At 38.8% G+C, this 22,572-nt stretch overlaps 2 protein-coding genes across 2 annotated transcripts in view; one reads left to right on the top strand and one right to left on the bottom strand.

Moving 5' to 3' along the window:
* The first annotated feature begins 263 nt into the window (after window positions 1–263).
* PRG4 (proteoglycan 4) lies at window positions 264–16,525 on the top strand. The gene is given in 14 exon segments (XM_042229205.2): window positions 264–313; window positions 894–992; window positions 3,430–3,552; window positions 4,845–4,964; window positions 7,420–7,569; window positions 8,076–8,198; window positions 9,541–11,019; window positions 11,022–12,431; window positions 13,013–13,090; window positions 13,833–13,969; window positions 14,249–14,405; window positions 14,825–15,022; window positions 15,469–15,594; window positions 16,308–16,525. Coding segments are annotated over 13 exon segments (4,272 nt in total). The 5' UTR covers window positions 264–313; window positions 894–919; the 3' UTR covers window positions 16,406–16,525.
* Window positions 16,461–22,572, bottom strand: part of TPR (translocated promoter region, nuclear basket protein) — a 63,582-nt gene continuing 57,470 nt past the window's right edge. Inside the window, exons 50-52 of the mRNA XM_004013874.5 lie at window positions 19,783–19,901; window positions 17,343–17,438; window positions 16,461–16,659 (exon numbers count right to left, since the gene is read on the bottom strand). Of these exons, the coding sequence (XP_004013923.3) occupies window positions 16,604–16,659; window positions 17,343–17,438; window positions 19,783–19,901 (271 nt within the window). The 3' untranslated portion in view covers window positions 16,461–16,603. The remainder of the gene's footprint in view (window positions 16,660–17,342; window positions 17,439–19,782; window positions 19,902–22,572) is intronic.

Raw genomic sequence — 22,572 nt, forward strand, 5'->3', positions numbered from 1 at the left:
TTGCACCAGTCAAAGCCTGCCAAGCAATTTACCATCTCAGAACAATTTGTTCACTTCACTTAGAAATTAGAAGTGTGTTTGGGCCAATAAATCTAAATTTATTTGTAGTAGTCATTTTTATTAACGGAAGTGTTTTCCAGATGTTACTTAAGTCTGGTCGGGTGGGACCTGTTCCAATAAATGAGGAAAGTTTGATTTCATAGGTTGTCACTGTTGATTTTGTCTAACCTTTGGACTAATTGGTTCATCCTAACATTTGCTCTGATATATAAGACTTACGGGACATTGGAGAAGTTCATCTCTTCTTTTACGGGTAAGTGTCACAGTTAACTTGCTTCATGGAATTATACGTTTTCAGCTCAATAAGGATATACTTTATTAAAGGTGCTTGAAAAGATTTATAAGGATAGTAGCTGGAGAGTTTAGAAAAGAATCACATTTATGCAATACACCTGCTGGAAGCTTATGAATTTATATTGAGAGTTAAGAGAATGTTGGAATGATAACTCTGTTCAATTAAATTTTACTTAAGCTGGTTACTTATTTTTTCCCTTCAATATAGGATTTAAATCTTATACTTTAAGTACATGCTGTAATTTGAATAGAGTTTTAAGATGTCTTTTTTTTCTATTTGGGAGATTCTAAAGTATTAAAATGGTCAGTAACATGATTGAGATGGTGATTTGATGATATTTTTCTCTGTATAAGATTAAATCTAATGGTCAAGTATTTACAATGAATTAAGGCTGGTTACTTTTAAATGTCTTGCTTTAAGAATGGGAAAGTTTTTTATTATTAAATTGAATTTTGAAACTATTGAGATGCTGTAATACAAGCATAAATTAGTGGTGAGATCCAAGAGGAGTTTTCTAATACTTTTATTTTCTTTCCAGCGAGGGCTCAGTACCTGAAAACAGCCATGGAGTGGAAAATACTTCCCATTTACTTGCTGCTGCTTTCTGTTTTCTTGATTCAGCAAGCTTCTTCTCAAGGTACCTTAACTGTCAAAAATACTTTTATTTGACAGAGATTGCTAATTGCTCAGTTCTGACTTTTATGACAACAAAAGAAATAACTTTCTAAAAATGATATTTGTCTGACTCTAATGTATAGTAAAACCTTAAAAGTAAAGAATGTGTAGCATATTTATAAGCATTTTATATTATGAAATCTTTGTAGAGTTTTGCGCTTTTCAATAGAGTAGTTTTTGTACTTATTGTTTCTATGGTTCTCCCAAAGGTTTAAAACACACAGACACACAATAAAACTATGTTGGAATGATATCTCATCAAACTAACCGAAATGAACAATATTTAAACAGCATATGATTTTTCCTACATGTTTACAAATTCAACTAATCTTTTATATCAAATAAATTAGTGATAGCTTATGTTGGCATCATCTTGATATAAATATACTACAGTGAATACTTACGTTTCAAAGGGCATTTTAGTAATCTTGAAAGTGTGCCTTCTTCTTTCAAGGACTATTTATTCAGATAGGAATTTATACAGGTGTGAATGTCATTTTACAACACTGAACCATTCACAGCCCTCCAGAAACAGTCCTGTAAAAACAGTTCTTATTATTCATTTTTAGAAAATGTTAAGGTACGTGCAGTGTAATCACCTTAACAGAATTCTCTAGCATCATAAAATAGACTACTTAACAATAACACCAAGCTTTGGATTTTTGCTTCTCTTTTTTTCCTTTGATAAGCAAAATATGAGAGAAGAAAAATCAAGGTACATAACTGTTATGACAAAATTACTTTTATAAGGTAGACACTTTCAGTAAAATGATTAAATCAACTGAGCATGTGAGATACCTGCCTGCATGGACATAGTTTCAGAATCACTTAGGTAAGGTGGAAAAACTCATGAGAGCAAATATAAATATTTAATCAGGAATGATGAGTACTCTGGTGTCTCCAAGTTCTTCTGCTTTCTCAAAATAATATTACAAGGTTCATAACACAGGTGCATTTCCTAAGTCACTTCTCCTTCGTAATACTATTGGTGGGTCACAAAAAATTTTACTCCTTTAATTAAATGATTTTAAAACTAGTTGTTCAAGTCAATAAAACTAGGACATTCATTAAATCTATGGAAATGAGTTTTTCCTATAAAAATAATTGACTTCCTATTTCAGAAATCTGCTGGTTGCAAAAGAATAACCTTTTGATGTTGTCTTGTCTGCTTTTCTTGCCTTCTCAATCTCTTCCCGTTCTTTTTTCTGTATATATAATATATGTATTTATATACATACACTATATATGATAAGCATTTTTGTATGCACTGTACACATATGTATGTAAAAAGTTCTGAAAGTTGTCCTAATGTTCACTGTTTTACTTGCATAGTAAGACTTTAATTTTCCTGGATTCATTATTTCGAGATTTTTTCAGTGCTTCAACATCCCTCTGTGGATTCAGAACACTGCACCTGCCAGTCTCTATTCCATGGATGGATTCAGTTGTTACATTTCTGTGGTTATTTCTCAGGGAGGTTTTCATGGTGTTTCCAAATGATTTAAAAAGTATGTGTAAGGATAATTATGCTTTTACTTTATCTAAAATAATTCTGTTCATGACTTTTATATTCATGCTCAGATGCTTTTCAAGAATTACCTATTTTGTACTCTCTTTAGCAGTGGTTGAAGGCCTCTGACTTCTCCCCACATTTATAGACCCCAGTTATCCCCACCAGCGAAAGGAGCAGGAGTAGAGGAAAATTTACAGCAAGCATAGCCAGCTTGCTGTAAATGCATCATCAGGAATGAGAGGCGATGTGATTGGGTGGGGAAAGTTCGGGTTTTGGATTCAGATAAATCAGGGCTCAGATTCTAGGTGGGCTGTTTCCTTAGGATGACCATGCAATTTAGTATACAAATCAGGATATTTCTAACAGGGAAAGAGGTCGATATGAATGACTGATATGTGATCACTGACCTGTAATACATATGTGCTGGAACTATTAACTAACTGGGTGCCCTTAAACAAGTTCCTAAAATTTCTGAGTTTCAGCTTTCTTATCTCTAAAAAGGAGACTACTGAAATTCTCCTGGCAGCGTTTCAGGAGCACTAGAGATAACGTGTGACTCAGTGACCAGCACAGAGATGCTTGGTAAATGGCAGCATTAGTAGAATTGTAGCTGCCCTCCCCCGGGAAGAGCACCCTCTTTGTGCAACGCCATTACTCAGCCTGGTTTTCAAAGGTGTATTTATGTTTTCAGTCTAGTAATGACTAAAAGGCATGGTCAAGGTCACCTAGGATGAAGCAAAGGTCACTGGGACCCATCACACCATCATTCCCAACCTTTTCCAATGGATAAAACTCTCCATCACCAAGAGGCTTAGTCCTTCTCCTTGGACCTCTTCTTTATATAAAGTCATTTGGCCATGTTTACGCTAGTATTGTATGATTTTAGATTTATCAAGCTGTGCAGGGAGATGTGGGGAAGGGTATTCTAGAGATGCCACCTGCAACTGTGATTATAACTGTCAACACTACATGGAGTGCTGCCCCGACTTCAAGAAAGAATGCACTGTGGGTAAGTCCTGAGAGCTCGTGTCTCCTCTGTCAAGCTCATGTCCTGTGAGTCCCCTTGCACCCCGTGCAGTGCTGTTGTCAGACTGTTCTGCGTCTTTGTGCTGAAGTGCCTTTCTCCCTTCCCTTGCGTAAATGTGTGTGCTGTGCAGTGTGCTGCTGTGCCTGAAGATGACGTCAAGCTGCGACCATAGAGGGGGGCTAAGGGGAACCTGGAAACCTGTCACTTGCACAAGGCTATTGACTAGTGCCAAGCGTCATGTCTTGTTTTAAATAGAGACTTAATATTGTGACTCAGGAGTCGTTAAGTAAACAGTAGTAATTCTTTGCTATTAACCAGAGAGGTAATTACTCAGTGATGGAGCCCTTCAATAGCTTCATCAAAGAGGTTCATGGAAATAAAATAATTTTGCTTACTGTTTGACTTTTTGATATTAATATGTTTCTAGGTTACCTGAAAAAAGGCACTTTACAGTGTTTAATAATGAGTATTTAATGATGAATTTCAGTTAAAACCAAAGGGTGTAATTTAAATTATGATACTTCACTTAAAGATATTTTTGACCATTTTGTTGTTAATGTGCAAAAATTTCATATTTATGAAAATTATTAAGGTGGCTCAAAGTTATGTCTGCTTTAGAATTTGCATGTGAAGTTGGTAAATATATTGTTGTACAATTTATTTGTTGTGTAAGGTAATTATTTCAAATATGTCTGTGTAAATCACTGTGGCTTTAACCAAGGCTTTTGGGGAAAACAAGCAGACTTCTCTTATATAGTCCATACCAAAGGATTGGGCTGACATCTTTCAGCTCTATACCATGCCAGTTTGTCATAATAAAGGTCTGTGCATTCTGAATAATTTTTGAGCCTAACTAGTTACCTATTTAAGTCAACTCTTTAGGATATATTGTTATAAAATATGTATGAGCAATTTAAAAAATCCATTTGGAAAGTAATGGTGTGAGGAGAGGATGGGGGAATTCATACGAAGGATGCTTACCTCTTTAGACATTTCTCAGTTTTCCGTTGTCCATACATGAAATGACTCAGACAGCATTGGGATGTCTCTTGGAGCCATGAAGGGCAAGAAGAGTTTCCCTAAGTCTCCAGATTTCTTTCTTGACTTCAACTGTCTTCATTTGGGAAACCAACCATTTCCCAAATGCCAAAGAAGACTTAGCTATGCACTTTTGAAGCTCTAGTCAGCTATAAGGTGGAAAATGGTTAATCAATACATAGGCATGATGGACCACACAACCAATAACCCATAATGTTTTGCTTTGCTCTGGGTAGAGCTTTCCTGTAAAGGCCGCTGCTTCGAATCCTTTGCAAGAGGGAGGGAGTGTGACTGCGACTCAGACTGTAAGAAGTATGGCAAGTGCTGTTCCGATTATGGCACTTTTTGTGAAGCAGGTAAGCATCCCATTACCGTCAGTGCTTCTCAGTACAGCCAGATCTGTGCACCTACCCTAGCGCCACAGATAATGTCTAACACATGGTCCATCTCAGGTCTTGATTTTACTAACATGTAAGCTCTTTGTTTCACCGCGATGAATTAAAGAAAGAACACTTCTTCCTATCACTCCCTGGCTCAGCCAGGTTCCAGGAGCACAAGAGAAACAGAGATAGGGGCCGATTATCCATGCTTTTCTCTTCTAGGTGTGGTTCAACGGCAGGTTAAATCAACAGTATCCAGCTCATTTGATGATTTCCTGTCTAACCCCATTGTGCTGACCTCAAAAAGTCAACTGTCCTTTGAACTATCTGTGCTTTTGCTCTCAGCGTTCTTGAGTGTATATCTGAGGACAGAGTTTACTTCTCTGAACTAGTAAATTTAGGAGTCAGTTTAAAGCACTAAATTGATCAGCAGACCAAGAAGTTAAGTGTCTACTGTGTTCCTCTCCCCTCTCTTCAGTCTCAAGTCTCTATCTAAATGTCTGTATATGAAGGGGTCAATAAAAAAAGGTAGTTCCATTTTAAATCCTCTTCTCTGATTATAGGTCCTGAAGGAGTACTCTGAGAGCTTAATAAAACCCTCTAAATTTACCAAAAGAAAAAATATTTATAAAAACGTATTTAAATAATTGATTCCTTTTTTTTTAACCAAGTGTTTTCTCTTAAATCCTACTCTGTTAAAATATCTGTAAAGTGAAAATACGTACTGCTTGCATAATCTTATCATTTTATTTAAACAAGGGTGCATCTTTTGCTTCTTTCAAACAGTGAAGAAATAGGGTGGAAAACTATTAATCAGCATAGTGGAGGAACATTTCTTAACTCTTCACTGTTTTCATTGGAAAGCATTCCAAAAATAACGGAGACAACACCCTTGTAATTAAAATCTCCAAGTGCAGAGTTCCTGCAGCTTTCAGATGGACCTATGAGATGACCTTCTTATTCACTCATCACTCTGATAATTGTTTTGGCTGTGAGACAAAAAACTAAGAATTTATTTTGGGCAGAGGATGGATCGGGAGGGAAGATGATTAGAGAATGATCAATCACTGAGAGAACCATATTAATAAAGGCAATAGTTTATGCTACCAAGTGGTGGGTCAGATTACTTGATGTGTATATAAAACTCAATGAAAAAAAAATTGATGAAGGTAGTGCTTCATTCACAGAATTCAGAGATGGTCAGGGTCCAAGTGAAAATAGAGGCATCCATTAGAGCTTCAGCATTTTCTTTAAAAAAAAAAAAAAACAAAACACCCAAACTATCTTGCAACTCACCATTTAGTCGTTTTAAGATTGCTAAAGATACTGCTTATAGGCATCTATATGTCTCAAAGTCCTAACAGTTCAAGAATTGAAGCAGTCAAGCACCTCTGAATGTGGATGAGAAAACAGTCCAAGAGGTTAAATAGTTTGCTCAAGATCATTAGAATGTGAAAAAAATTTTCTCAAGTTGTGGTACCTGACATTTTTGGGAGGGGAGAAGAAAGCGGGAACATTGTGGTGGTCAGTTCATGGAAATTACAAAAACAGTTTGGAGGAGAAGTTCGGTAAGAGTAGCAGGATTTATCACCACTCTCCCCCACCCTCGGGGCCTCCTCTCTCCCTGTTCTCTGCTTTCTTATCTTTCAGAAGTCCCTCTTCTTTTCTCCTGGTTCCTAATGGTCAAAACATGTTCCATGTCTTCTCCTCTAGGCATAAGAAGGGGCAAAGAGTAGGGGCAATACAAGGTTAAAGATACATGCCAAACCATTAAGCTATTTTATCTTGGATAAGGGCAATGCATTTTGAGGAAAGCATAATCTGAAAGTGTGAAATTCTTCCGGGGTAAATATTCATGTAGAACTTTTGTAATTAAAAAAAAGAAAAAAGGTAAATTGGTATCATTTTATTTCAATGAATATGACAACAGGAAAATGTAATTTTTATATTTTTCTTCTTGAGAGCATATCTGTCAACCACATGCAGGGATTATTTTTGTATCACAGAAGGCTGGAATAAAGGATGCTGTGCACAGAGTTAAGCATTTTTTAGGCAGGCAAACACCTCTGGAAATTATCTAGGAGAAAACATGTCAGTTTGCAGGCAGGGTGATTCAAGAGGGCTTGCCCATTTGCCCAAGGTCAACAGCAGAGCTTTGCAGGTCTAGAACTGGAATTCAGGTCTTCTGACTCCTGAGCCTTTGCTCCAACTCATAATTTACAGTGATTTGAGAATCCTTTTTTTTTTTTTAATAGTAATGCATTCTCAGAATTCATTAATTTGGAGTAGTTAATGCTGGGCTAAGAGCTTGCCTGCACTGGTTTTCACCAGCATCTACTCTTGAAGCCAGATGGCATCTGTGCCTTTCACAGTTAAGAATTGCTGATGAATGTGAACAAGATATTAACCGACCTGTCTTGCTTGGCCTCAGTGCATAACCCCACACCACCACCACCTCCAAAGACTGCACCTCCACCTCCAGGAGCATCTCAGACCATCAAATCAACAACCAAACGTTCACCCAAATCACCAAACAAGAAGAAGACTAAGAAAGTTATAGAATCAGAGGAAATAACAGAAGGTAGGAAGATGACAGATGTAACAAAAGGTTGTTTTTAAGATGAAACAACCTGTAGGTGGATTACTTCTATGAACTCTTCATAGAATAAGGTGATCTTCGGAGTCATTAAAGGCTCCTCACACTTTTTAAGTCAAAGTTCAAGCCAAAGTTATTTTTCTTATTTACCAAACTGTACAGGACTAGATTAAAATAATCAGAAGAAACAAGACTTATTGTTTTAAAAAGAGCCCATGATTTTCTTTGTATAACGATTTGATTCGGTGGGATATAAGAAAGCTGAGTGAAAGTTATATATTGAATAGTTACACTCTAGTATCTGTGACAAGATCAGGTGCCTTGCTTTTAACTGACATTTACAAGAGCAGTTGCTCATTTTACTGATAAAACAAAAGCAGAATATGGCATTTGTGGATGAATTAACAGCATTTTTTGTTGTATTTGGACTGGCAGTTCTTTTTTGCTTTAAATCACAGTTGGTGTGATCAACTTTTTTATTTGATTTATAGAACATTCTGTTTCTGAAAATCAAGAGTCTTCCTCCTCCTCTTCCTCTTCCTCTTCAACTATTCGGAAAATCAAGTCTTCCAAAAATTCAGCTGATAATAGAGAATTAAAGAAGAAACCCAAAGGTTTGAGCATTGATAAAGATCAATGACTATATCAATGCCATGTGAACAATAATTATCTAAAAGTAATGTGTGTGGGAGAATGATTTGAGGACATTTCAATACTGGGGGGGGGGGGTGTAACTTCATAAATATTAAAAGATATTCATGAAAATTTCCTATAGGAAATTAGAGCCAAGCAGCTAAGACATCACTCTGTAAAGCCAAAGAAGACGAGAGCAGCAACTGGAGAACCATAGGATGGCATCAGAGATGATTGCTAATGGTTTTCTATTTCAGTTCCCCTCTACCTGATAGCATTTCTCGCTCTTCTATCTTGCGGTTTCATTTCTCCTTCCCTATAACGAACATTTATATTCTTCCTTAAGTAGTTTGAAACTTTAATCCATTAAATTCTCATATATTCCTGAAAGGCAATATTATTCTTATTCACATTTTATGGATCTTATTATTTTTCTAATTATGTCATATCTGATTTTTCTGTAGTAAAGGACATACTACAGAATTGGCGATTACCTCCGAAAGAGAAATTTCGTTTGTTCTGCTTTTTAAAAATATTTCCTAAATTTCTAAAAGATATTCTTATTCTCCAGGAAATGGCAGATTTTGGATACTGGAGTTTTGAAGAATTCTATTTCCTGGGTGGTTATTTCCCCCAAAGCCTTCTTTCTAGCTGAATAGCAAGATATTTAATCTCTGAGCATTAATAGAATTGTTTGAGAAACAGAACTCATCTAAGTGGTGTGCTTGGGTTCTGTGGTTCACCCGTGGGGTGGCTGCTGCGGGAAGTCCTGTTAAATAGGGTCCTTTTGCTGGCATGGTATCCTAATCTCCCTCTCTGTATCCCCTGAGACTGCTGAGTTTAGACGGACAGAGAAAAGAAGGAAGTTCAAAGCCATGTGCATGGATGCAGGGCTAAGCTGGAAGCTTGGGGGTGACTGGAACAGATTTCTTGATGCAGATATAGAGGTTTCTGAGGGAACTGGCTCAGTGGGTCTAAAGATGCTGGAACTAGGTTTCCAGTAAAGGGGCAATGAGCAATAAGGAATAAGAAGAGCTAAGCAAGTGAGGGCAAAGAACATTGATATGAGAGTTGACTTAGTGTTATTGATCATATTAACAATTTCCAAGTTGCCACTTGCTTCCACGTATTAATTGTATTGAATTTTATATTCTTCATCCCTTATTCATTCCCTAAAATAGTCCAGTAAAATAGTATTTACCATTTTACAGTAAATCAATAGACACGTTAGAGATTAGCAATTTGCCTAGATACACACAGCCAGATAAGGATGGCATCTTTATGTCCCAAAAATTAAAAAAAATATATATTTTTTTCCTCTAGTAAAAGATAAGAAGAAAAGAACTCCTAAAAATAAACCTACCCTAGAACCACCAGTTATAGATGAAGGTGGAAGTGGACTGGATAATGGTGATTTCAAGCTCACCCCAACTCCTATCATTCCCACCACTCAACGTAACAAAGTTACCACAACTCCCAAGATTACAACAGTAAAACCAACACTTCCTAAGCCCAGTCTTCCACCTAATTCTGACACAACTAAAGAGATACCTTCGACAGTCAGAGAGACAACAGTTGAAACTAAAGAGACTTCTACGACAAGCAAACAGACTTCCACTAGCGCAAAAGAGAAGACAACTTCAGCTAAAGAGACACGAACTGCAGAGAATACATCTACTAAAGGTCTTGCACCCACACCTGAAGCTCCTGCTACATCTACACCCAAAGCTAAAACTATAACCAGATCCCCTACACCCACCACCCCCAAGAAGCCTACTCCCACCACCAAGGAGCCTGCACCCACCACCACCACCACCAAGGAGCCTGCTCCCACCACCACCACCAAGGAGCCTGCTCCCACCACCACCACCACCAAGGAGCCTGCTCCCACCACCACCAAGGAGCCTGCTCCCACCACCACCAAGGAGCCTGCTCCCACCACCACCACCAAGGAGCCTGTTCCCACCACCACCACCAAGGAGCCTGCACCCACCACCCCCAAGGAGCCTGCTCCCAACACCGAGGAGCCTGCACCCACCACCCCCAAGGAGACTGCACCCACCACCACCACCAAGGAGCCTGCACCCACCACCACCACCAAGGAGCCTGCACCCACCACCACCCCCAAGGAGCCTGCTCCCACCACCACCACCAAGGAGCCTGCTCCCACCACCACCACTAAGGAGCCTGCTCCCACCACCCCCAAGGAGCCTGCACCCACCACCACCACCAAGGAGCCTGCACCCACCACCCCCAAGGAGCCTGCTCCCACCACCCCCAAGGAGACTGCACCCACCACCACCAAGGAGCCTGCTCCCACCACCCCCAAGGAGCCTGCACCCACCACCACCACCAAGGAGCCTGCACCCACCACCACCCCCAAGGAGCCTGCTCCCACCACCCCCAAGGAGACTGCTCCCACCACCACCAAGGAGCCTGCTCCCACCACCCCCAAGGAGCCTGCTCCCACCACCCCCAAGGAGCCTGCTCCCACCACCCCCAAGGAGCCTGCTCCCACCACCCCCAAGGAGCCTGCTCCGACCACCCCCAAGGAGCCTGCACCCACCACCAAGGAGCCTGCTCCCACCACCCCCAAGGAGCCTGCACCAACTGCCCCCAAGGAGCCTGCACCAACTTCCCCCAAGGAGCCTGCTCCCACCACCACCCCCAAGGAGCCTGCTCCCACCACCCCCAAGGAGCCTGCTCCCACCACCCCCAAGGAGCCTGCACCCACCACCAAGGAGCCTGCTCCCACCACCCCCAAGGAGCCTGCACCAACTGCCCCCAAGGAGCCTGCACCAACTTCCCCAAGGAGCCTGCTCCCACCACCACCCCCAAGGAGCCTGCTCCCACCACCCCCAAGGAGCCTGCTCCCACCACCACCACCAAGAAGCCTGTACCCACCACCCCCAAGGAGCCTGCACCAACTTCCCCCAAGGAGCCTGCACCAACTGCCCCCAACGAGCCTGCTCCCACCACCCCCAAGGAGCCTGCACCAACTGCCCCCAAGGAGCCTGCACCAACTGCCCCCAAGGAGCCTGCTCCCAACACCCCCAAGGAGCCTGCACCAACTGCCCCCAAGGAGCCTGCTCCCACCACCACCCCCAAGGAGCCTGTACCCACCACCCCCAAGAAGCCTGCTCCCACCATCCCCGAGGAGCCTGCACCAACCACCCCCAAGGAGCCTGCACCCACCAGCCCCAAGGAGCCTGCACCCACTACCACCCCCGAGGAGCCTGCTCCCACCACCCCCAAGGAGCCTGCTCCTACCATCCCCAAGGAGCCAGCTCCTGCTAAACCCAAGGAGCCCACTCCAAATTTTCCTGAGACACCTGCTCCAAGTTCTCCTGATATACCTGCTCCAACCACCTCAAAGGCCTCTACTTCAACTACTGCCGTGCAGCCTGCCACTACTCCGAAGAGCCCTGCTGAATCAACTCCTCAGCCTCCTATAGAACCCACACCAAAGGCTCTCGGAAAGAGTCCCAAGGAACCTGCAGTACCCACAATCAAGGCTCCTAAAGTGAACAAACCTGAAATGACTACAACAGTTAAAGACAAGTCCACAGAAAAAGACATACATTCTACACCTGAAATTACAACAGCTGTAGCTAAGATTGTAACAGAGGCGGCAACTAAAACAGAAAAGACTACTGAATCCAAAACACCAAGTACAACCACAGGTGTAACATCTACCACAACCAAACAGACCACATCATCCAAAATTACTCCTAAAACAACTCTTGCACCTAAAGTAATGACTGCCACAAAGACGACGACCAAAAAGACTGCAAACAAGCCTGAAAAAACCACAGCTGTACCAAAAGGCACAGCTACTAATTCTCAAGTGACAACTCCTAAACCGCAGAAACCAACCAAAGCACCCAAAAAGCCCACTTCGACCAAAAAGCCAACACCTAGAGTGAGAAAACCAAAGACTACACCAACACCCCCAAAGATGACATCAGTAATGCCTGAACCGACTCCTACCTCTTTACCAGAAGCCATGCTCCAAACCACCACCAGCCCTACCCCAACCCCCAACTCAGAAATAATTGAGGTAAACCCGAAGAATGAGGATGGAGATGCTGCTGAAGGAGAAAAACCTCACGTGATTTTCAGGCCCCCTGTGCTAACTCCTATAGTTATTCCAGGCACTGAAATCATAGTGAGAGGACACGGTCAAGGCTTCGGCATCAACCCCATGTTTTCAGGTAATATCAATCAGTTACTTCCATGTTTAAAATTGGCAATGTTAAATCTTTCTGAACCAGAATGCCCTGATTTGGTGTTATTCTACTGGTATATATTTAGAACCCTGAACTTAACTTGTGAAGTTTTACATCTTCTCTACATGTAAGCAGAGAGGTAATCAGATAAGTTTATTTGGTATTTGGAAAATCAAATAACCTAGGGTTACAAGAATCTGCAATATTTTTTGCCAAACCAATTCCACAGGGCAATCAGAACTAAGAAACAGAATTTGACATTGACACTGAACATCTAATACCTGTCAAATTTACATGAAGATCAGGTACCCTGACCCATTTCAATTCATAATGTATGTTTATACACTTTCTTGAGTAATATCACCTTTAAGTAAAACTATGAACAGTATCACTTTTTTAACATGTAACAGTAACACTTCTTCCGAAATGCATATACCTCAAACATGTACTCTTCAAGAGCTTAGGAAAGGGTGAACAGAGAAAAGAGAACCTAATGGGAAGATCTGAAGTGAGCGGAACCCTCTTCTCATTTTTATGTTGGCTTAATTTGTGTTAATTTGTTTCAGATGAAACTAATTTATGCAATGGTAGGCCTGTGGATGGACTGACTACTTTGCGTAATGGGACACTAGTTGCATTTCGAGGTGAGTTTTGTACACATTTCTTTTTCTGCTCCTTGTTCTTGGAATTCATGAGAACGAGTCATGGGAGTACAAATCTGAATTGAGCTTCCTGGAGGGAAACCTGACTGATAAACTTACCTCACATAAATTATAAGGACTTGAGGGTAAATACTCAAGTATTGGATTAAAAAAGTTAGACATAGTGAAAGTATGTTAGTTGCCCAGTTGTGTCTGACTCTTTGCAACCCCATGGACTGTAGCCCACCAGGCTCCTCTGTCCATGGGTTTTTCCAGGCAAGAATACTGGAGTGGGTTGCCATTCCCTTCTCCAGGGGAACTTCCTGACCCAGGGATCAAACCTGGGTCTCTGACATTGCACAGATTGCTGACCATCTAAGCCACCTGGGAACAAAGTAACAAACACAACTAAGTTATTCAATTATAACTACTTAATTCTAACAGATAAAGAAATTGAGAGATTAAGTGACTTTCTGTAAATCAAAGCTAGAAGGCCCTTTCTAGAAAACTGGGAAACTAAAAATTTTGTCAGGCTAAATTTCAGACTTGAGAAACACCTACTCTCAGAAATGTTCAAATACTGTCGTCAGCATTTAGTACTCACAATTCTACCCATCACAGAATGCTTGTCAACACATTCAATCTGTTTATGATAACTATTTTTAAAAGACTTGATTTTGGTTTCTTCTGGGGTAGGTTTCGGTCTTCATTCTGCTTGTAGGCTGATCATCACTTTCAATTTTAGGTCATTATTTCTGGATGTTGACTCCATTCAGTCCACCACCTCCACCTCGGAGAATTACTGAAGTGTGGGGCATTCCCTCCCCCATTGATACAGTTTTTACTAGATGCAACTGTGAGGGAAAAACGTTCTTCTTTAAGGTAAGAAAAATATCTTTGTGAGAGAAACCAGCAAAGTTACTTTTTATTATGAAAACATAAATCAGTTTAACTTCCATTTCAGAAGGTCTCCATACTTACACAAACTACCTTTAAAATTTGATGTTAATTTGGTAACCTTGTCAAATTATTCAAATTATTAACTAAGGTAAAACTTTCTCCCAATACCTAAATCTAATAATGAGTTTCTAATCTTTCCCCCACTCACTTTATAACCTTTTTAAAAAGCTGTTCATATCATTTCCTGTTTTTAATGATCAGGGTTCTCAGTACTGGCGTTTCACCAACGACATAAAAGATGCAGGATATCCCAAACTAATCTCCAAAGGATTTGGAGGACTAAATGGGAAAATAGTGGCGGCTCTCTCAATAGCTCAATACAAGAACAGACCTGAATCTGTGTATTTTTTCAAGAGAGGTATGTGTTACATAATTAACAAAATTAAGAAAACTTTTAAGGAGAGATCTGACAGGAAAATTTCTTAAATATTTTCATTTATTACTGGGATTACTGTCAACAAATAGCTTTAATGTCAAAAATCAAATATTTTCAATTAAAAAATAAATTAAGGGCAGTAAGAAGTATTTTGCTTTCTTGACATTCAAATCACAATTTCATGAGTTTTTAGGACATTTACATAAAGAATGTTATTTATTTTCAAACAAAGCTGAACTATCCAGTGTGTTGGCTTTATGACTAATAACCATTATTAATGTCTGGACTATACTGTATAAAAAACATCCATTGTTTTCTCTACTTTGTAAAAAGCTCTTTCCACCTCTTTTGGGCATTAAAATTAATTTTCATGATATATGTGATTTTCTAATTCATCATAGGTGGCAGCGTTCAGCAGTACACTTACAAACAGGAACCCACCCAAAAGTGTACTGGAAGAAGGCCTGCTATAAACTATTCTGTGTATGGAGAAACAGCACAAGTTAGGAGACGTCGATTTGAACGTGCTATAGGACCTTCTCAAATACACACCATCAGGATTCACTACTCACCTGTCCGAGTCCCTTATCAAGACAAAGGTAATATTTTTTACTGTGTTAATTCTTACACATGAAGTAGATGTAATATAGCATTGATTATTAAATATAAATTCTGACCAAATAACCCTAATACTTTAAGCTTATTAATGTAAAACATCAATTTACCTCAATGAATGACCAAAGATCAATACCGTATTTTTTTTTTGTGGATAAGAAAGACAATTTATTCAGGCTTATTAATTATAATAAATACCATTAACTAAGAACATTAAGCTCAAATCTATAACCCTCAAAACAGTCCTAAAAGGTAGATATTTGTATCATATGAGAGACAGCAAAAGTTGAGGCATTGAAGTTAACTCACCCAAGGTAACAGAGCTACTCCGAAACTATGGTTAAAACCCATGTCTGTGTGACTCAACAACTGCTCTTTCCAATACAGTACACTGCCGTTCAATCTAACACACTGAAAATGTCATCTACAGGCTTCCTCCATAATGAAGTTAAAGTGAGCACACTGTGGAGAGGACTTCCAAACGTGGTTACTTCAGCAATATCACTGCCCAACGTCAGAAAACCCGATGGCTATGATTACTATGCCTTTTCTAAAGGTAAGTTATTATCTCTGAAACATGAATAAAATCAAAGCAAAACCAAGTGTTCAATGGTGACCAAAGGTGAGAAGTTAAATTCTATCACTTACTCTAATTATTCTGAAGAGAAAGCTTAGATTATTGGTTTATTTTCAATTAAACTGAATGGATTACAATTCATTTCTGCCCTATCCTTCATGAGATTAAAGCCTAGTATAATAAAACATCCACTAAACTGAGTTAAAACTGCTAATGAAAACATTATTTTACTTTTATTATCAGTGGCATTTAACAGAGGCCTTACTTACTATAAAGTTATATTGATTTATATAATTACACAGTCTGAAGATCAAAAGGAAGTTCCTGAGAAACTAATTTTATTAATTATATTACCTGGGGTATTTTTCTTTGAAAAAGTCATGAAAATATAAGCTATTCTGCCTATATAAATGACATCAGAATATATTTTTTTAAAGAATAAAATTCAAACAAATTACCATTTTTAAAACTAACTTGGTTTTCTCAAATTCCTACACTGAAAAAGCAGAATTAAATACAATTTTAATCAAAGATGGTGAAAGGTCAGTCTGCCTAGGCAGCTGGTTTTCTTTTTGTCAGAAAGTTGAAATTAATACATTTCTTATATTAAAATGATAAATACTCTCTTTCAGCATAACACTAAATAGAAACTACTTTTAAGTGTTTTATTTTCTAATCCTTCCTCTTTTTAGATCAATACTATAACATCGACGTGCCAAGTAGGACAGCAAGAGCCATTACTACTCGTTCTGGGCAGACCTTATCCAATACTTGGTACAAGTGTCCTTAGACTGATGGGCGAAGGAAGAGCCAACTAATTAAAATGAAGAAACGAATGATCAATGTTGACACTGAAATACATTTTATTAATAAAGAATGTTGAGATAAGCACACCAACTTAAATACAAAAGTGTTTTTAAACTTGACAGTCATTACACTGAAACAGATCTGGTAATCTTATTCACAGTTATTATAGTTTATAGAACATTTAATTAATATTTCCTCTATTTATTCCTCCTCTCCCTCCCATTGCATGGCTCACACCTATAAGAGAAAACAAGAAAAAAAACTGAATGCATCCTTCAAAGTTAGCTCAAACTAGAGTATTTTAAGAAGTTAGCTTAAAACTAGAGTATTCACTTACCCTAATTCATTATAAAAATTTTCAAGATCAAGTGTCTAAGCATATAGACACAAAACCATGTTAGGTATTTTACATCTTCAGTGGAAATCATTACAATTAGATTAATGTTTTATAACATGAATGCAATCTCTAACAGTTAAACTAGAAAACAAAGATATTAAAGTTTTACATTTTTCTTTACATTTTTTACTTTTCTTTTGTGACTAAACAGATCACAAATCCTTATTCTTCTGTATAAAAGGTATAACAACAAAAGGCAGAGATGTAACAAGTGATTACACAGCACCATAACATTTTAGCTTTTCCAGATCTTACCCTGAATTCAAGGAAGAAATGAGTAAGAATAAAATATAAGCACATATTCATTATACACCTATGGTACACAAACCTGTCTACAAGCAGCTTATAGATTAGTAAACATAACAAGCTCAACGTGTAATTATTTAATCAGCCCCTGGAGTTATTTTAAAGAACAAACAAAAAAAGTCAAATAAATACACATTGGAAGCTTAAGGATTAGAAAACTCATTCCATTTAATACTATTGCACATCCTATCACGTGATCAGTGTATTAGAAATTTACCTCTCTGTCTGTTAAACTGGCGACCACGGACACCTTGTCTCAATGTCGTCTGAAGTCTTACTCGTCTGAAAGGCTTCGGCTGACTACTGCTAGTATCTAAGAAAAGCATTAATATACAGGAAAGCAAGTTAATAAACAAGAAAGCAGTTAAGATGACAAAAACTAGTTACTAAGTGAATGCATGGATAGAATGCAGAGGTGCCCATTGCTTTCTATATTTAAATATTGTTTGTTTTTTTTTAATAAGGGACATTTAACAAACAAAAAGGTAAACAGTTAAAAAAATTTAAAAAAATTGTTTCTGACTTTTTCATTCATTTCACCCAACTCTTATGATTTAATAATAAATATTTACTTGGCTCCTATCCACGTATCAGACACTGAGAAAGGGGCTGGGGAATACAAAGGGAAACAAACTACCAACATCCTTCAGGAAACAACAGTCCATTGCAATATACCACCAGTCATATCTGACTCCTCCCTTTTCCAGACATCCCCAATCCAAGCATTAGCAAATCCTGTAAGCTCTAATTTTAATCTATATCCTGACTCTGACTCCTCACAATCTTGATTCCACTGTCCTGTCTAAAACATCATTGTCTTTACCTTCAATTACTGCAATATTCTCCAAACTTTCTCTTTGTTGCTGCCGATTACTCACTTTCAGTCTCTTCTCTACACAGCAGCCAAACTGATACTAAGTTCAGTCAGATCATGTCACCACACTGTCTGAAGCCCTCCAAAAGCCTGCTATATCCACGAAAGCCGAAGAAATGACAATGGGCTACAAGATCTATCCTCCCCCATCCCATTATCTCCTGCTATTCTCTCTCTGTCCAGATTATGTTTCAGCCACACAGGCCCCTTTGCTGATCCTAAACATATCACACTGTTGCCTTATGGACTCTGCATCTACTCTTTTTCTCATCCTGGAACACCTTCCCCTGAAGAGCTGCACAGATTTGCTCCCTTACCTTCAGGTTTTTCCTTAAATATCACTTTCTTTAGTAATGCTTCTGTAAAACTGCCTGGCACTTGGTAGACACTTAAATATTTGCTGACCACAGGGATGACTGCTCAGATGGGGAGGATTAGTGTTAACACCCTCATTTCATATTATACTGTAAAAGGGAACAAGAACCGTATTTTCTTATGCAAGCTCTGGTAAGATATAACTTGTGCCCTCCCGTGGAGGAAAGACAATTTTCATGGGACAGCAGAATATGACTGGGGGCATAGAACTTCAATTATTATATTATTCATTATGATATGAATTATCATATTGATAATAATTATGATAGCTACAATTTGAGCCTTACTGTGTGCAAAGCACTGAGTTATATAATTTACATACATTATTTCTAATCCTGATTGCAAGATGAGTTATGAATGTCCATATTTCACAATGAAGTGAGCAGAGATTTAAAGTTACTAGCTGTTAAAAGACAGATACAGAATCTGAATCTGGGCATATTAGGTAATGGGTTACAGAAGAGCAGCAGCAAGGGAGAAGAGGTCTTGAGACAGCCAAAAAAAGACTGAAAAAAGTAGTAACTGAGCAGGTCTTCCATAAAACCTGAAGGTTCCATGACAGAGTTTGAAGATTACTGCTATAAACAATTTAAAATGAAATAATTAAGAGTGGGTGACTGAGGATATATTTCTTTAATAATAAAAGAAATTCCCTAGCTAAAAACTCTGAGATAAATAAGCTATCTCAGCGTACCAGTTAAGAGTGGAGTCTCCAGTCAAACTTCTTGAGTTTGCATCCTGGCTTGGCCATTATTGTGTGACTTTGAAGGAAATTATTAAACCTTTTTGTGACTCAGTTCCCATTTCTATGAAATGGAGATATGTGCTTACCACGCTGGGTGGTATGAGAATTAAATGAATAAATACAGGTAAAAGGCTTAGAATACTGTCTGATACAAACTAAGTGCCCAATAAGTATTAATTATTTTTTAAAAGGAACTGCAGAAATAATTTGTACTGCAAGAAAGATCCATAGCCCTTTCCAAAGTTAACTTCAAAAATGTGAAAAACCAAAGTATAAAACTATTTACATCAGTCAATTTCAATTTCTTTTTAAGCAACAGGCCTCCCAACCCTCAACTCTATCTACCAAATCTCATGCAGAACTTATCAGTTAGAAGAAATAAAAAAGGAATTGCTCTGGTTTAAATATAGGCAAGAGGCCTGGAGACTACTCTTTAGCGTCCCTCCCAATAATCCATCCCTCCAGCCCCTATGGCACTTTTGATACAACCAATTCCCTTTAATGTAAATTAAGTTCTTTTTAATAACGTAAAAATTTCCTTTCAAATGAAGCATTTTAAAAGTCAAGGAAAAAAGAATTATCAATTGTTACTAACAGAACAGTGTCTTCTGCAAACAAGACTGATGTGTAAAAGCTATGCTGCAGTCTGGAGCAGGGACTTACCTACAGAAGAACTGGAAGGAGGGTCCTGGCTGGTGGAAGGAAGATCTGACTCATCAGAGGCCTGAACAGGCTCTTCTTCCTGCTGGCTATCAATTTCGAGGCCTGCTTCTGAACTAATACTAAAAGAGGAAAACAAAAATTCATTAGAAAACACAAAACTGATCCTAGCGTGTATCCTAAATTGTTCCCAAACTTTTCTTTGATATAGTCTATCATTTAGATAACCCAGAGGTCCCCTCCAACTCAAAATTTCAGACTCTAACAATAGTAACGATATATTTAAAAGGCAGAGGAAAAGAGAGCTCAAGTTCCTTTTCCTTCACTCTTTTCTCACTAGGACATATTCCAATTTTATTTTTTCCTCTTTTTTGCTGTTGTTTTTTTTTTTTAAACAAAAGATGTTCACATTCTTGATGTTCACGGTAGATAACAGTATCTGGGTTTTGATAAACTGCAAAACAACTTTCAACAAAACTAGATACTAAAATAACCCACAACAGTTCCAACTATTAATAATATACCACTGTTTCACCATGGGCTCTAGCCCAGATGAGGCTGCTACTGTTGCTGCTGCTGCCGCCGCCAAGTCACTTTAGTCGTGTCCGACTCTGTGCGACCCCATAGACGGCAGCCCACCAGGCTCCGCTGTTCCTGGGATTCTCCAGGCAAGAACACTGGAGTGGGTTGCCATTTCCTTCTCCAATGCATGAAAGTGAAAAGTGAAAGTGAAATTGCTCAGTTGTGTCCAACTCTCAGCGACCCCATGGACTGCAGCCCACCAGGCTCCTCCATCCATGGTATTTTCCAGGCAAGAGTACTGGAGTGGGGTGCCATTGCCTTCTCCGCCAGATGAGGCTAGGGTAGGTGAATTCCTGGCTCAAAGCTGTAAGTTCACCTCTCTCTCCCATTCAAGAAAGCACATCAAAAAACAAGTGAGGAAGATTAAGAGTATAAGAATAACTTACATGTGCTCCTGTTTCTATCACATGCAAACTTCAGCCCATATAACCATGTACCTGAAAGATCAAGGCTCTACATTGTCACCCTACTTATTTAACTTATATGCAGATTACATCATGCGAAATGCCAGGCTGGATGAAGCACAAGCTAGAATCAAGACTGCCAGGAGAAATATCAATAACCTCAGATATGCAGATGACACCACCCTTATGGCTGCAAGCAAAGAAGAACTAAAGAGCCTCCTGATGAAAGTGAAAGAGGAGAGTGAAAAAGTTGCCTTAAAACTCAACATTCAAAAAAGGAAGATCATGGCATCCGGTCCCATCACTTCACAGCAAACAGATGGGGAAACAAGGGAAACAGTGACAGACTTTATTTTCTTGGACTCCAAAATCATTGCAGATGGTGACTGCACCCATAAAATTAAAAGACGCTTGCTCCTTGGAAGAAAAGCTATGATCAACGTATACAGCATATTAAAAAGCAGAGACATTACTTTGCCAACAAAGGTCTGTCTAGTCAAAGCTATGGTTTTTCCAGTAGTCGTGTACAGATTTGAAAGTTGGAAAGCTGAGCGCTGAAGAATAGATACTTTTGAACTGTGGTGTTGGAGAAGACTTTTGAGAGTACCCTGGTCAGTAAGGAGATCAAACCAGTCAATCCTAAAGGAAATCAGTCCTGAATATTCATTGGAAGGACTGACGGTGAAATAAAATCCAATACTTTTGGCCACCTGATGTGAAGAACGACTCACTGGAAAGGACCCTGATGCTAGGAAGACTGAAGGCAGGAGGTGAAGAGGACCACAAAAGATAAGATGGTTGGATGGCATCACTGACTCGACGGACATGAATTTGAGCAAGCTCCGGGAGTTGGTGACGGACAGGGAAGCCTGGCGTGCTGTAGTCCACGGGGTCACAAAGAATTGGACACAACTGAGCAACTGAACTGAACTGAACCTGAAAGATACCTCTTATAACTCTGCTACAGTTGAAAACTAGAGAAGTATAGTCTAAGCAAGTTATTTTAACATGTTCAAAATCATTCGTAAAATGGAGACAAAACTTTCTGATACTGTGTGGATTAAAAATGACACATATAAAGTGATTTGCATATATGGTATGGAATTAAAGGCAGCTAGTATTTTCAGCAGGGTGTGTAACTTTCTCAAATTAAGCAACACTGAGTTAGAGGTGTATCAGTAGACTTTATTTTTTCTTATATATCTACTAGAGTTGGGCTGTTAATTACACTAACAAAATGTTGCTAAATAAAACAATACTTGAGCACTAGCTAGGAATCTGGGTTCTACTTCTAGCTATGCTTTTGACTACGAAGCAGTCTAACATTTTTATTTTATAAAGAATCAGGTTCCTCTTTGAAAGTTAAACTTCGCCAAAGCACTGTCCAGTGAGTTCTTTCTATTAAACTGTTCCACCTCCTTTGGTTTAAAAAAATTTCAGATGATTTGTTGTGAAATACTTCTTTTTAAACTTTGTTTATAACTGATGTGTTAAGTCAGGTCTTGAAGATTTCTAATTTTTAAGAAGTCAGTGTTTCAGACCAAGTTCTAAATGCACATAAATAAAAAATAGGTGAGGTTTGCTTGAGAGTCCACTACTAAATGGAAAAGTGAGTCATTTCCTAACATTTCCTAATTTTCACAGAAAGACTTCTTTCTTAGGGAAAAGTTCAAGCAGCTACATTAGTGGAAGAGGACCAGTGATTTTAGAGAATACTTTGTCCTAGAATGCATCATATGCAATTTTCAAGGATATAACCATTTTAAAAGTTATCTCTCTTCTGTAATAATAATATCTAAGTCTTAAA

The sequence above is a fragment of the Ovis aries genome, chromosome 12 (assembly GCF_016772045.2).
Source record: "Ovis aries strain OAR_USU_Benz2616 breed Rambouillet chromosome 12, ARS-UI_Ramb_v3.0, whole genome shotgun sequence".
In the NCBI taxonomy this organism is placed as follows: domain Eukaryota; kingdom Metazoa; phylum Chordata; class Mammalia; order Artiodactyla; family Bovidae; genus Ovis; species Ovis aries.